At 31.7% G+C, this 16463-nt stretch overlaps 1 protein-coding gene across 1 annotated transcript in view; it reads left to right on the plus strand.

The window, feature by feature from the left end:
• The window catches only part of LOC147070924 (uncharacterized), a 59740-nt gene that overhangs the window by 14314 nt on the left and 28963 nt on the right, over window positions 1-16463 (plus strand). The window contains exon 2 of the mRNA XM_085949263.1: window positions 1259-1411. Within this exon, the coding sequence (XP_085805389.1) occupies window positions 1259-1411 (153 nt within the window). The remainder of the gene's footprint in view (window positions 1-1258; window positions 1412-16463) is intronic.

Here is a 16463-nt window from a genome sequence, read left to right on the forward strand (position 1 = left end):
AGTCAAAAAATACATGTCTATCTATAATATATCTAAAATTATGCAATTAAATCATACATAACTTTGAATATTTTATAAATAGAATAATATTTTTTATTTATAATAGTTTGGTTTAGTCAGGGCTTAATGAATTTAAAAAATTAACCAACAATATGTGTAATATGTATTTTTAATCCAAAGAAAACAAATAACTATGAATGAAAAAGTGTACACAATTTTGACGTATTGTCCAAATTAGACCAAAACTATCATGGTTTCGTTTAGGCATAGTTTAATTGATTTTTAAAAACTAACTAACACCATCTCTAAATTGTAGTCTTAGTTCAATAAAAACAAATACATATGACTAAAAAAGTTTAGCGCGCACTATTTATAGCGAATCTTAGCAGCCTACCTCCACCTTTCGCCACTGTAAATATACACACATATATTTCATATATATATACACAGGGACGCCGTGAGAGGTAGGTACAGACGCTAAAGTTAAGGATTGCAATACCGGTATTTCAAAACCGGTATCCCAGTATTTTTCGATAATATTCGGTATTGACAGTGGAAACAAAATGTATTAATTAACATAAAAGGCTTAACAGGACTGTAATTTTTTGTCGGGTTACGCGATGTTTGGTTTACTTCAATGGCCCTTCATCGTCTTTGCTATAAAATATTAATATTTTAAAGAGAGTTTTACTTAATATATTACTTAGTGGTAATTTTATAAATAAATTTTCAATTATTTTACGAATACCGGTATTTAATAGGAAATACCGGTATTGATATTTTCATTCGGTATTGCAATTTCTAACCACAGTTGATTCAGTTTGCACCAAAAATATTGTATAAAAGCTTCTTATAAATAATATGGATGGAGCCTAAGCTCAGTGACCTCGGATTTCTTTTCTTTTCTTTCCTACAAAAAAACAAAACTTGTTTGACTGGTTATTTATTATAAGAAAACCACACTAATCCTGAGCTCCTATTTTCCATTTGCATGCCAGTAAGGAAAAAATAATTTGGAGTAGGTAGTGTAAAACGGGTAATATACTAATGACACAATAATATGTTTGTTTTAATAATGCATTCCGTGACCATAATATTATTATGTTAATTCATCAATATTCTTTTATGTAATACATTTGTGATTGCTTCTGTTGGTTGACCCTAATTTCGACCATGTCCGATCCTAATAGGATCATATGGGCCTCTATAGAGCCATCGTGGGTGTAATATTAATGTTTAAAAAATGTGTTTATTTCAGATCGAGCGAGAGGTAATCCTGTCGACCTGTGACAAAGACTCGAAGATCCCTATCCTGAACGAGTACAGAAAGCGGCAGGAGCGGGGGGTGGCCGTGGCTCCTGATGCTCCCCGGAGAAACCACGCAGCTTGGACTGTTGACATGCAGATGCAGGTAAACTATATCATTTGTGTATCTTGAGAATATAGGAGCTTTATGAAATTTTCGTAATACACCACTTAGTGAAAATTAATTATGAAATATTAGTCGCCATGGAAAAATTAATATTCTTTGTGTCGTATTGAAAAATTCCGCCATTTTTTGGGAGCAATTTTACGTTCTTGTAGTATGATGACATACGATTTTTTGAGTTCATCTAACTAAAATATATCAATAATATAATCATTGATTTGCTGCAGTGGTTTCCAAACTAAATAAAGATGTGAGCTACTTTCAGATATTGAAATTGTCTGGTGAACTACTTATACAGAATCCTTCTTTATAATTTTTATTATCGTCCTTTATCGTACCATACATAATATGTTTATATTACTTAAAATTAATTAGGACATCGGACTTCCAATAAAACATAAAATGCGTACTTTAATTATTTACTTATAAACAAAATAACGGCAGCTTGTTGAGCATTTCATTGAAACTCATTTCGAGAAATATTTCATTTCAAGTCCAATAATAAAATTTGAGAGGCAAATTTATGAATATGATAAAATATCCTACGCGAGCCACCGGTAGCTCGCGAGCGACCATTTGGCGATCACTGTTTTGCTGTATTTAGCTCCCCATCTATATATTATTACAAACCATGTTGTAAACGTATTGAATTCATAATTCGTTATTTTTTTATGGAAATGATCGTTTTCTATACAAAATTTACTATAAATTTGTCCGCAATACGAAATCACTTCATTGCTTAAATTCGATATTATTCAGCGCTCGAAATGGAATATTTTACGAACCGGAGCGCTCAATATTTTATGAAAATGTTAACACAGTTGCTTGTGTATTTTATAAAAATGAGTGTGTTATGCCGTGTCCACATTGGAAACAAGTTGCTGGCAGCCTTATTAAATTCCGATTAAAATAATTTTTGATCAAACAAATTTTGATAATTATCGCGAAATTTAATGAGGTTACCAGTGTGGACAAACTTTTAGATTTTTACGTTAAATGGAAAATCTAGCTCACTGTCAATTTAAAATGTCCACGAGACGGAGCGACAATTTTGGGGATTTTACGAACCGGAAAGGCGCTCCGGTGCGTTCCGGTCCATTTCGAGCCCTGATATTATATACTAAAAGAAGATATGGTTTTTTTCTTCGTGGTTGATGTTAAAGCTTTATTATTTACGTCAGTACCGAGTGTTTATTCTTTTTGAGTAGTTCGTATATATTTTACATGTTCAATACCTGCATTTAGGTATTCAATAATTCCAGTGAATAAACTTGTTTTGTTGTATCAGTACTCAAATAATTTTTTAAATAATTATAAGTTCCTTTACTTATTTTTTTCCATAATATTATGACAACTAACATTTTATTATTATTATAAGTACAATATATGTGTTTGTTGTTTTAATTTTTATGAATTTACATATGCATGTAATTGTCAATTGTATATAAAGTTTTATCAATTTCAATTCTTGAACATACATAATTTTGAAAACAAGCGCTCTCCAAATTAAGTTGGTAGGCGATCGGTTTTTGTGTTCTAAAAATTAAAGTATTCATTACTTTAGTTACTAACCGACGTCACGGATTAAAAAGGCCAATAGTTAAAATTCGTCACAATTAAGCATGGCAATCGTAGCATAGTGGTAATGTAGAGGACGCGAAACCCAAGAGACGTAGGTTCGATTCCCGCCGAGTGTCTTATTTTTTCAAAACGATTTGTTCTATTGGTTATAATATATGTTCTCAGAAGAATTTTCAAAATTATGTATGTTCAATAATTAGAATGGTACATTCTTAAAATCTAGTGAATTATTCGTTGAATAAAAGAAATAGTTAATTAAAATTTCAATCATAATGTGCATACTCTGTTTATAAATAAATAAATAAAATATAACTCTCTATTCGAATTAGTGCCCTATACATTGTAAGTGCTTACAATTTCTTTTCGACGAATATTCGAATTTTGAATATTTTTTGACACTATTATAGGCTACGTATTTTACAAAAATATGTTGATACTCGTATATCCGAGACACGTTATTGCACTATGCACACCTTACAATCGATTGTCAGCTGTCACGAACAGGTGGTTACTACGTACGTTAACGTCTTATTATGTCAGAGAATATCAATATTTTTCGCCCTTTGTCCTTTTGTAGATAAATAAATTTAAATTATTCGTACGAAAAAAAATTTACGCGGCTAATATATTAGTAGATTTATTTTATTATTCTATTTAAACTAATCATCATCGTCAGTCAGGGTTGATCCAACACTGGATGAAAGCTTCCCTCACTCTTTTCGATCCCTAGTTCATCGTTACCAAATATATCCAATGTATTTTTTCGAGTTTTAGAGAAGTTTTAGAGCATCTTTGTGGTCATCTAGTGTCACTTGTGTACCACCACATGGCGGTATTTGTCCATCGGTTGTTCATTTGCCCATGCGACGTGTGCAGAACATTGCCATTTTATTTGCTTAGAGACTTTTACCATATCGCGTACTCTTGCCTGCTTCTTCAATCTTTGGTTTCTTTTGTGGTCTTTTTGCGTTGTACCCAACATTTACTTTTGCATGCCACGTAGTGCTACTCGTAATTTTTGAATTTATTTTACATTGAGGGTACATGTTCAGACTAATTATATAATCATGAATATAATTGATACGTTATCAGTAACTAGTTATTATTTAAATGGTGTTATCTTGTTACTAAGTTCTCGTATAATGGTCTTCCATATAATATGATGTCACACCGTAGAAGGGAAGGAGTCTGATATATTTTCTTTTATTGTGTTAACTGTCAATTCATGGTGGAACTGTTGTATTATTGATTAACTTAATAAAACGCAAAATTTCTTGGTATCTACTTATTCTACTTTTAATAAATAAATCTGAACCGGTTTCCTCCGCCTCAGAGGAACATTTTCAACTGAATAATATTTATAAAACAGGTATTAACCAAAACAAATTTAAAAGGCGACACACGTAATCTGAGTAAGTGTAAGTCTGATATAATGTGACATTTTTTAATGAATGGGTTAGGTGAGGTTCTTTAATAGGTCACGTCACAAAACTAACAAAATAGTAACTCATTAAAATATTTAATGAATAAATGTGTCGATTGAGGAAGGGGGTCAAAAATACCTAAAATCGTTTAATATTATGTATCGCAGAAAGGTGAGTTTTTTTAAATTGTCATTAGTAAACTATCACGCCCTTTTGTCGTTTAAGTCTCTCTTCTACAGGCATCGCCATATTTAATTAATCAGGCAAAAGGTTTTGTAGATTTATACTCTGGCGTACACAACAACATCGCATATCATTGGATTCAATCTTCAAACTTAATTGACTCAGAACTAATACATCTTACTTACAACATGTTATAATATATAATCATAATATGTCGATAGTAAAAACACTTGATCAAAAAAGGAGAATACATTAGCAAAACAGCACCACAAATGGTATATGGCTCAAACTTCTTCAGGGAAGCCATAGCACACTCTATTTACTTAGCCTCTATATTCTCAACTCAATTGATAATAAAATCTGTTCAATTATAAAATTGTCATAAACAAAAATAAAAAAATTGACAATCGCTGGTGGCATTTTATAAAACGATAGACCCAGACTTCCTGCGTAGCACTAAACACTTCTTCGGAAAATGTCCGAAACGAAGGTCGTGCGTCCAAAGGAACCAACTGATAATGCAGCCGACAAAATAATTTATATTCAAAAGATTAATATTCCCGCCATAAAACCAATTATGCACTATTAACCATTGCCTATAATATCAATTAATTCTAATAACTATTATGAATACAAAATATTGTAGATATTATTGGTTGACATTTCAATCTGTTTGAAAATAGAATGTTATCTAAAGATGTTCGAAAAGAAACATATTCTTATACTTATGTATTATCAAAAGAGCTAAAACAAATTATTTTAAATGGAAACCGTTAGAAATTAATAATTACAAAAAAATGTCATTTATTTTAATGTTTCCTGCTATACCGTCGCATTATTATAATATGAAAAACAATATTCTACCAGTTGTCATATTAAGTCGGTAATATACAAATTCATCACGATTTTAAAACAAAGGAAACTTTACACGTTGTAGCATTACTTTATCATTTCTCACCTCCCATAACGTGAATCCTCCAGGTTTAAGCTTCCAGGAATTGATGAAAGTTATGTTTTTTCCCACTGACAACGACCGCGCTTTGCCTTGCGTATAATGTGCCACCTACTTCATTGTTCGCAGAGTTACACCATCAATTATTTTACAATCACACTCATCTTGGATTTAAGTGTGTGTCATCGTCTTAATATCGTATTCATTTATATTGGATGTAAAAAAACAATGAATCTGTTCAGAAATGACCGATGTATTATTAGATAATTCATACACCATTAATATGTTATTCGGATTTTTTTAGATGAAATATAACGTGCATCATTGCCAGTGATGTATAAATATAGATACGTCTTATTTTATTTTACAATAAAATAGTGATCTGATGTTTAGTTTGATTATGTTAAATATATCGGCCGAAATATGTGAGAAAGAAATATGTTTTTTCAGAATCATTTACTTTTTTATTTTGTAAGTGACATCGATCATTTTTTTAAATTAAAGTTACATATTGTTTTACTAGCAGATATGACTAACTTCATGTTTTTTTTTATTTTAAAAATGACGCTTCATAATATGTTATATTACTGTAACATACACCTTGCCAACTGAGGGCCAAGACACACTGCGACGGAGGCGGCAATGACAATTGTCATAAATATCGTGTCATTATTATACCATGTAGGTTTTTGTTAATATTATTATCTACATTTAAATATTAAATATAACCAAAGACTGGACTATACCTAATAAGAATCATAGTATGGACGTTTTGTGGTATTACAATATTTGATTGCAATTATAGAACGATTTTGTTATAGCTGAATAATTGGAAAGACAAAATAATACATAAGTAGAAGTATTTTTAAATAATTAAAAAATGCCAGCCAATTTCGTAGATAGGTACTTTTATTTTTGACTTACGTATGTATAGAACAGATGTAGTTTAAAATTAGTTATTAAAATACAAATTAATCTTCAGAGCATAAAACTGCATATAATATGCGATTACTAAAAAAATATCTACCATTCGAAATGACATACAGCTAATATAATCGACAGTTCTAATAACACACTTTAAACTTCAAATTATGTCTTAAGCGTAGGGTGTTCAACCAATGTGTGCTACCCGTGCTCACGTATGGCTGCGAGACGTGGACCCTCAACACGAGAGATGTCCAAAGGCTAAGAGTCACACAGCGAGGCACGGAGAGGTGCATGGTGGGCATCACACGAAAGTACCGTAAGAGAAACGAATGGGTTAGGTAGCAGACAAGAGTACTCGATGTAATAGACGTTGCCGAACAGCTGAAATAGAGATGGGCGGGGCACATTGCTCGCCGAAAGTACGGCCGCTGGACAAATGCCGTCATCCAATGGTACCCAAGGGGTACGAAACGGCCACAGGGTCACCCTAAAAGCCGCTGGATTGACGAACTGGTAAAGTTCGGCGGAAATACGTGGCAGCGAACGACACAGGACCGAGAGAGTTGGAGAAAGCTTGGGGAGGCTTTCATCCAGCAGTGGATTGACCCCGGCTGATGATGATGAAACTTCAAATTCATAGTATAGAGTTTTTTCAATATATTGTTATATCTTTTACCTCCTCACTGAGAATAGTGATCATTACCTGCGTAGTAGGTACAGAAATTACCTTTGATCTGATTAATTCAGACTTCTTGATCATGGTAGTACTCCATGTGGAAAGTGTCCGCCCTCGTGACGTCCTCTCTTCGACGCCACCAGTGATCAGCCTCGTATCTAGTCTGCTCGGATCTTTTCTCGGGTATTTGAATACAATGTAGTTTTATTATATTTCATAGTCAATAATTATTGCGGCTTAGTTTACAAGCTATCGTTTATTTTCTTGTGAAAAAAATGGATACTTTAATTTTCAAACGGAACAATCTTAAAAGATTCTAATTTTAAATTAACGATAATGGCGATTTCACTTCCGTCTATGTAAGCCGCGCGCAATTATTTGAAATTTAAATTACGAACAGTCAATATTCCCATCGAGTGCGTAATAATTTTGATTTCGATTTTTTCCTCGTTCAAACAATAATTATGTATGCACAATCAACACTCTTTTGTCTTTACAATGCAACGTATCGTTTCGACATAGCGCATGTATCCTGTCATTGCGAAAATAAATGACTTTAGTTTTCAATTACCCCACAGTTATTCAGAAAAGATCCATCACACAGTTTATCAAAAAGATATTTATGTACCTCAGTGCAAAAAAAAAAAATTTAATACAGACTTAGTAATTCATAACAAAAATCTAAAATTCCTAAACCAATAAGTCCAAAGTAAATAGACAAGCTGCTGAAAAATCTAACAATACAGTTGGTAGCTCTCATGTACAGATTCTAATAAGTACATCAAATATTTTCACCGTATATTAATTATTTTCTGTTTTAGTTCATTGTTGACTCGGGGAAATGATTGAAAAAGATGAATTGGAAAATAACTGTACCAAAATTTCAATACGACCGATTATTGCGACGCCATATTCTTGTTATCATAGCTTATTATGCTAACATTCCGTATATGTCCGCCTAGGCGCACATTGTATTGTATATAAAGCATGTGTAAAATTAACTCAACAGACATTGCGATAGGTGATGTTATTTATAATTATTTGTATTATTATATTTGATCTATTCTACTAACGCATATACACAATTAAGATCTTCTATGTAAGAAAGTGTCCTCGTATAACATGTCGATGGTCCATGTTCTGAAAAACTATCACATATAGTGAAACTTTCGTGGTAACTGTCAATTCATTCTAAATATCAATCTTAAATAAAATACTTGAAATCTTAAATATTTAAAATTATCAGGACCAGTTTCGTTCTTTTAGAAAGTTGATAGCGTTTTTTAATATAAGCAAAAGAGCCTGATTCTGATCGATATGAACACTCATGTCTTTAACCGTACAAATTTATAAATTGTATAAAAACCCAAATGTTGTATCGTCACTGTAAATTTTTTATACCGTCGATTCTGGTATACACAAAAATTTTAATTAGTCTATGTCTGACGTTTAAGATAAACACTAAATACCGAGTGAAAAAAACGTTATAATTATTTTAACTGAATAGGTTATTTTGTGGGTTATTTCGTTTCAGCATAACTTCGACTACTTCAAAACTAAGTATAAAATAACTTTATGACTTATCTCAGTTTTACTGCAATGGTACTTACGATAAGTGTGCATACGTCATGGTCATGTCGTTAAAAATGTAAAAATAAAGCATATTATTATAAATCTAATTATTTCCCTACAGCTATCTATTACTAAAATTATGATCTTCACATGCCGTACCTAAATAGCTTATAAATATGTTCTTACTTAATAATCATTTACTGTAGTTTTCTTAGGAAGATGTCATCTTTTATTGAAGCATCTATTTTAAGCAAGCTAGTATTAGACCACCTTCGTGTTGAGAATCTTTTTTTTTAATTTTATGCAAGGAAATGCCATATAATTATTTATCGCTTCCGCGCATTAAATAATGATGATTTAAACAACGCTTGTCTAAAAAATAAAATGCAACATAATCCATAGTATTATTGTGAAGAAAAATAATTTCTTCCTCTCACGGAAATATAAGATGTCTTTTGACGCAATTAATTATATTTTTTTTACTTCATCTAGCGTTGTATTTTTCGCGTTTCTGAAAATGAGAGCTCCGGCATAACTTACCTGTTTTATCAAAAATCTATATAATAATAGCCAGTAGCCACACATAAGAGAATATAACGCATTTATGAAAGTTTCCTAACCGAGTCAGTACTGAATATTATGATTTATCTTCCTGGGGAACCCTGATAATTGGCATGGCAAAATAACAATCAAGTGACCAAAATATAAATAATTTAAGATTCGCAAATAATATCACTCTAATTGCTGCTGATGAAAAACAACTTACAGAACTGCTACAGTGGGAAGAAATAAAAGTCACAAATATGACTTCCTTATTAATAGGAATAAGACAAGTTAATCGTTATCGATTAGTGGCCGCGCGGCTTAAGCGTTGGACCATAACGCCGTGGGTCCCAGGTGGTCCCAGGATCCTGGGTCTGGCAAGTACACATACTGTTTTACAATTTGTGTGTGAGTCCGGGTATGGTCCTAATAATTTGAGCAAGTGGCTGACAGTCGTTTCTCATAAAAACAAAATCTGTTAATACAAACCTCTACTCTGTGGAGGCACATAATATGATCCTATTAGGATCGGACATGGTCGAATTGGACTAATCTTCTATCCGCAGCAAGTATACTCCGAATTCTAAAAACAGTAGACGAGTTTGTATATCTATATATTATGTATATCCATTACTGGAAAATGCGAATGTGAAACAGAGATAATTAGAAGACGCACAGATATTTCGAACGAATGACACATCTTATCACTGTATGGAAGAATCGAAGAATTTCATTTACCACAAAAATTATGCTTATGTAAAACACTGTATTCTCCAAAATTTTGTACGGTATCGAGCAATGGACCCTAATGGCAAGGGATCGAAAAAAATTGATGTGTTTGAAATATGGTATTGGCGCCGATTGCTACGTATTTTTTGGACAGAGAGCAGGACGAACCAGTCATTCATCCAATGAGTCCAGATAAAGAAACGGAACAATATGATACATCAGATGGAAATTTAATAATATGGTTTACATGGATACGCCTACTGTGGAGCAATGATTAGCTGAATTCCTAGTCGAGGATTCATATTATTTCGCTATTTTGGACATGTGTGTTAAAAATGGTTGAAACGAAAAAGTTGAAATCCACCCAATAGTATAATGCTGGATTTGGTATCGAAAAATAAACAACAAATCACTTGGTAAGGCCTTAATTTTATTCTTCTTCTTCTTAGTCCATATCCGTCCTTAATTGCAGCATATTGACACCATATGGCGCTTCCAAGAATCCCTTTTTTATTCTTAATCTTCCATAAAATTGATATAGTTACCGTGGTGGAATAATGCAAAAGGTTTTGTCCGGGTTCGAATCGTTTATTATACAATACGCGTTTTAACCAAAGTAATGGCCCAATTGGGTGGGCGAATATTTACAACTAAACATCCGTTTATATAACCTCGGCTCTGTGTAGGGAAAGTGGTACTTAGTTTAACTTTTTAAAACCCAAATATAAGACGGTTTTGTTTTTACTTAAATATGACATGAAAATGATTCGGGCATGCCCAAATACGTAACTTCTAAAAGTTATCAGCGAACGGAAAATACCAATTAAAATAACCTGCATACTTTATGTATGTTCTGGCTCGTTAATTTTTTTAACCGAAGCGGAAGCTCTTCAACTGATTTCAGATTAACATTATTATCGTCATTCAGTATTCACCATTTCGACGAAATGAATGAGTTTTACTTTTATTTGAAAACTTCAGTAAACAACTTTTTTTAAATTAAGTCAACATTAATTGGCTTCCAAATTTGTAATATAATACATTATTTTCCCCCCAATGTCCGCTGTCTCTTTACACCCTTCAGAGCGTATACCGTGACGTTACTAACTTTCAGAAAAATTTAATACCTGGACATGAAACTGGATCATACTGAATGATTCGGGAGCCAGAAACCCGCCAAAGATGTCTGCCACCCGGGTGCTAGCCCAAAATTTCCCCCCTCTAAATTAAAAAAAATAGCGAAGATATTATAAAGACATTATAATGATTAGTTTGTCTTAGTTTTTATCCTGAATTATAGTGCAAAGTCACTTTAAACGATCGATATAACATAGTATATTAATAGAGCATGGAAGCTTAAATTTATAGAATAATCTTTAATGATATAGAAAAAATTGAGCCTCAGGCGAAAAAACAATCTCATGAGACAAATTGTTTTTTTTTCTTTTAGGAACCTTTATTAGTCAGTTCATTTTCTAGTGACTGATTCTTTGGACTTTTCTGCCTCCTAACTTCTGCCGCCCGGGTGTTTCGCACCCCTAACACCCCCGCTTGGTGCGCCCCTATTCAAGGCAGTCAAAAATTGAATTTACGGTTTTAATCAAAAATCAAAGGGTCAGCTATTTGCCGTCTTGGTTTTAATTTGAACATATTAGTTATCTCTAACAAATTACTATAAACAATAGATTCAGCTGGAATACCATGTTTAAAGTAAATAAAACGTAGAAATTTATGTAGTTGAAATCTTTCTACAGTGGGCCTTGAGTTCAAAAATCCATTACGATTATAAACAACCGTGAAAGTTTAAAACACAGTATTATTCAAGCCTTTATCAGAATAGACTTTCTGTCGCTCAGTATGACGTTGCACATTTACTAAATGATAAATAATTGTCCCTCGTGGAAATCAGGTCGCAATAGAATGAGTGAATGTCAATAGACATTAATCGTAAAATAAAGTCTGTCAAAATAACCTCCACTCTTTGGACACCCATATAAACAATGCTGTTGATTTACTAGTTACATGGACTTTATTGATCGCTGGAAACAATTGCACGCGCAGACGCACTTACAAACATATTTTGAATATTGAAAATAATTATTATGACAGCTATATTTCGTGACATTTATAAAGACCCAAAAACTCTCGCTGGGTGGAATATATCGATAGAATAAGCAATACATCATAGCTGAAAAAAGATTACTTTTCCGGTGGCTGGACTAGAGTCTAGGTTCTAGAATCTAGATAGTGAAAATTATGTCGAAGACGCCCAAATTCAATTCCCTAGGAGTATTGCTAAACCCTATTTATCTCCCAGTCAGATAGTGGAGTTGTCGCCGTCGTTCAGCAATGTAGCTTTTGGCTCCCATATTTCAACGACATCCATAAATAGTGTATTGCCAAATCCTACGTATTCTCCATCAGCTATATTCTACTTATAAAACGTTCAGGTAAAATGAAAAAATAATATTTTTATTAGTTTCGTTGATAATTTTCACCCACGATAGCTGAGCGGCATGCGCGTTGGCTTATAATGTCGTGGGTTCCAGGTTCAAATATTAGGTCTGACAAATTCACATATTATTGAGCAAGTGGCTAACATCCATTTCTGGTAAAAAAAAAACTGTGGAGACCCATATGATTCTATTAGGATCAGACATGATCACAAGATATTTTCAAATTAGCATGATATATTTATTTTAAAATCAACCTCTTCCTTGTGCAAGAAGTTGTAACAATTTTATATAACATGATATGTATGTTAATAAAAACATTGTCGATATAAATTTATTTTATTCATGAATGAGTACATAATATATTACACTAATTGACGCTAATGGTTTGTTTAATAATTAATTATTTGAATAATATCAGTTCATAACCAATGAAAAGAATTTCTCTTCTTCCCAATCCAAAACAATGCAACAGCCATTGACTGAACAAAAAATTCAAATTAAAATATAACATTATTTTTTCACCATTATCTATCTACTGTTTTCCATTTGAGGAAATACAGTGAAGTTCATTCCTAATATATTGTATTGCAAAATAAAACGGTTCAAGTATCCCTATGACCGTTTACAAATTCCCATCTCCAACGCACCTATTCGCAATCATTCGGCACCGCCCTACTCAATGAACCGCCGCGATGACAATACACTGATAGTGAAAGGTTGGTGAACCCCCTTGTTAGAATTTATTTTATAACAATAAACGTTGAGGCGCGTATAATAACAATATCATTTCAGTGACGGGTGGAGCGTCCTCGGGACTCTGTGACGTGCGATGGATGCCTCCTGAATACAAAGTGTTTCACACTCTTCGCCCGACTGCTTGCAGCGTCTTTATTTATGCCCCAAGTCTGTGATTAAATTGTTAATATCCTTTTTAAAAATCAAAGATATTTATTATATTAATTCTTGTCTGAACATGAATAGGTTTCTTTGTAACAACAAAAATAAAATATATTATCATAATTTGTACGTAGGCTCAAACTAAAGCCCACTATATTCTGGGCCGCGGCACGAAACTGTGAATTTCGACCGTAGTGCTAGTTATTGGACATATGTATTTCAAATGCAATATGGTAAACTGTTTGTAGAAAACGATGATTGTTATATTGAAGAAAATCATAATACGATAATTAATATGAGTGGACGAAATAAATGCGCGAAAAATAAGTCGAATTAACAGCACGTGTCATTTTTTTATGTATTTTTAAAAAATCAAATGTTTTTTTGCTTGTAAACATTGAATTTGTATTTTTTTCTCTATTAAATATTACTGTCAAATTCGTTAGATGCTTGTCAATATATATTTTAGACAATCTTCAATATAACTTCTCAAACCATCCTTTTGATGGAGTTGTTGAAATATACACGTACCTACTCTAAAGAGGGTGGTAGTTCTAAAATTTTTGGTCAAATTTTAGTGCCCGACGCTCTAAATGCCGGTCAAGGAGCCTTCCCTCATTTATGGCAGACGGGTGGTGAAAACAGAAGTCATAGGTATCTGATTTTAAATCCGTGTATAATGTCTAAGACAAGAGAAGCTTAGTATGTTTTGTTGAAATTTTGACCGAAGAATACAAAATATATTCAGGATTGGGGCCGTGCATTAACCGAATTTTTTCATTGAATTAAAATTTTGTTTAATTATTAAAAATATATATATATATATATACATATAATATATACTGCAGCGTCCCTAGCCACAGTAAATCTCTACCCTAGATAATTGCTTTTCACTCTCTTACTCCAGACTGCGCGTATAAACCACACAATGTAAAGTCAAAATTCATTTTACAGCGAAGTAAATTTACGAATTAGTATATTAATTTCCAGCAATCGGGATTTGAACCAACAACCTTCAATATGTACAATAGATAATTGGTAAAGGTACCTATTGTATTGGGTTACAAAACATTAATATTTAATATATTTTTTAAATAATCTTTTCTTATGAGAATAATCAACATTCTATACAATAATAAATAATCGTAAACATAAAACGAAGTCATACCAATTTTTGACATGATTCTATTCATGAACTTTTAATATTAGTTTAATGTTTAGTAATTTTTTGAAGCGTGAAATATAAAAAAAAATCTTATTAACCTGACCAGTGGACTCGATCGAGTGTTGAAATAAAAATGAGAATTGTAGATTGTACCTATCCCTATTTTGATTATTATTCATACCCATTTTCAATGTTTTTATTAGAACATTAAATTTGTTTTTCCGACCTATAAAATATCATTCTAGACTTTCATAATAGTTAGCTGCCTACTTATTTGTAACTATAAAATATATTTTTGGTATTATCTTTCTATAATATAAATAATTAACATATTCAATACCTAATTTCATTTGTCAATATGAAATACATACCTATTGTTTTTTACGTATTGTTTACACTGTTACACGAATATTCCGAGTTTCATTGATATGTGATGAAAACCCACCATGATTTTTTCAATAAACGATATAAAAAACCAAGCGGGATCGATCCATAGAGCTTTCGATTGAAAAACATGCACGCTGTCCATTGCGCCATTTTAGCAATCGATTGGGTAACATTTTTTTTTATACAAGAAAACTATTATTATAGACGCAAACCAATAAAATGACAATGTTCTTAAATATTAGGTAGGTAAGAATACCTATATATTGGAATATTTTTGAATTCATAAAAATAGTGCTTTGATTGTGTCAAAAAAACATAAAGCGAATACTTAGATAGTTACAAGAAAATAATTTGACAATATAGTATATTTTATAAAGTAATATAAATACAAAAATATTCAAACACCTAGTAAATTCTGAAAATAGTCTCGCACTAATTAGTTATGATAATATACAGCATACATAAACAAGTATGCTTTGTTTTGGCAGGGTTTAAATTGAATTTAAAAAAACTAACCAGCGCCATCTGTAAATTTTAGTTCAATGAAAACAAATAAGTATGATTGACAAAGTTTAGTATGCACTATTTATGTTGAATCTTAACAGCCTACCTCCACCCCTCGCCACTGTTGTATACAATGCTTCAGACACTAAACATAGTCAAGTAATAGTCATATTATTATGACTTATCCTTATGAACGAAATTGGTCTCATTCGTCACACTATTTTCATTCTAACAATCTAACTGCTTAACAAAGTAATTTCAACGCATGGGTAAAAGCGGAACCAACAATAAATATATTAGGAAAATCATAAATCATTTTGATAAATAATCGTATCGTCATATTGTAATAACTTATACATAAATAAAAAAATATGTATTAATAATTAAATTAATCATCTTATGCTGTCTGGAAAGTTATAACTGTACATGTTTAACAAGTGTGTCAATCAAAATTTATTGATTAATATCAGTGGGATAATTCTACATACATACGCAGTTTGGCATTACAAGTATTAATAAAATGATATAGGTGTACCTAATATCTTTTAAAAGGCTAAATAAATAAAATTCAAGTTGTCAGTTTTAAAAAAATAATAAAGTAAAATTAAATAATCAATCACAATAATTACAAAACGGATATCAAATGACAAGTTTTGGACATGACACAATTTTTTTTAGATACTTAAGACTATCTATTTCAACTTTTATATCGTCAACCATTCGTGGTGGAAATATTTATAACACAAAAAATTTAAAAATAATCAGGACCGGTTTCCTCTACTTCAAAGGAACATCATACACTGGTACATAGGTAATAAGTATACAATAATACAGATATGTATACTAACAAAATTTTTAAAGAAAATTATTTATTGAAAATATGAACAATAATTAAATAAATTTTATAATTTAATAAATTTTAAGTAGGTAATTAATTTTTTAGACTCCTTTATTTGAGGTTATATGGATACTATACATGGCTTTATCCAATTCACTTACTCTTAGGTATGCTGTTGTATACATACTGTAGTTTAAATG

The sequence above is a fragment of the Rhyacophila brunnea genome, unplaced genomic scaffold, assembly GCF_057557595.1.
Source record: "Rhyacophila brunnea isolate RB1 unplaced genomic scaffold, BYU_Rbru_1.0 scaffold_21, whole genome shotgun sequence".
NCBI classification, from domain to species: domain Eukaryota; kingdom Metazoa; phylum Arthropoda; class Insecta; order Trichoptera; family Rhyacophilidae; genus Rhyacophila; species Rhyacophila brunnea.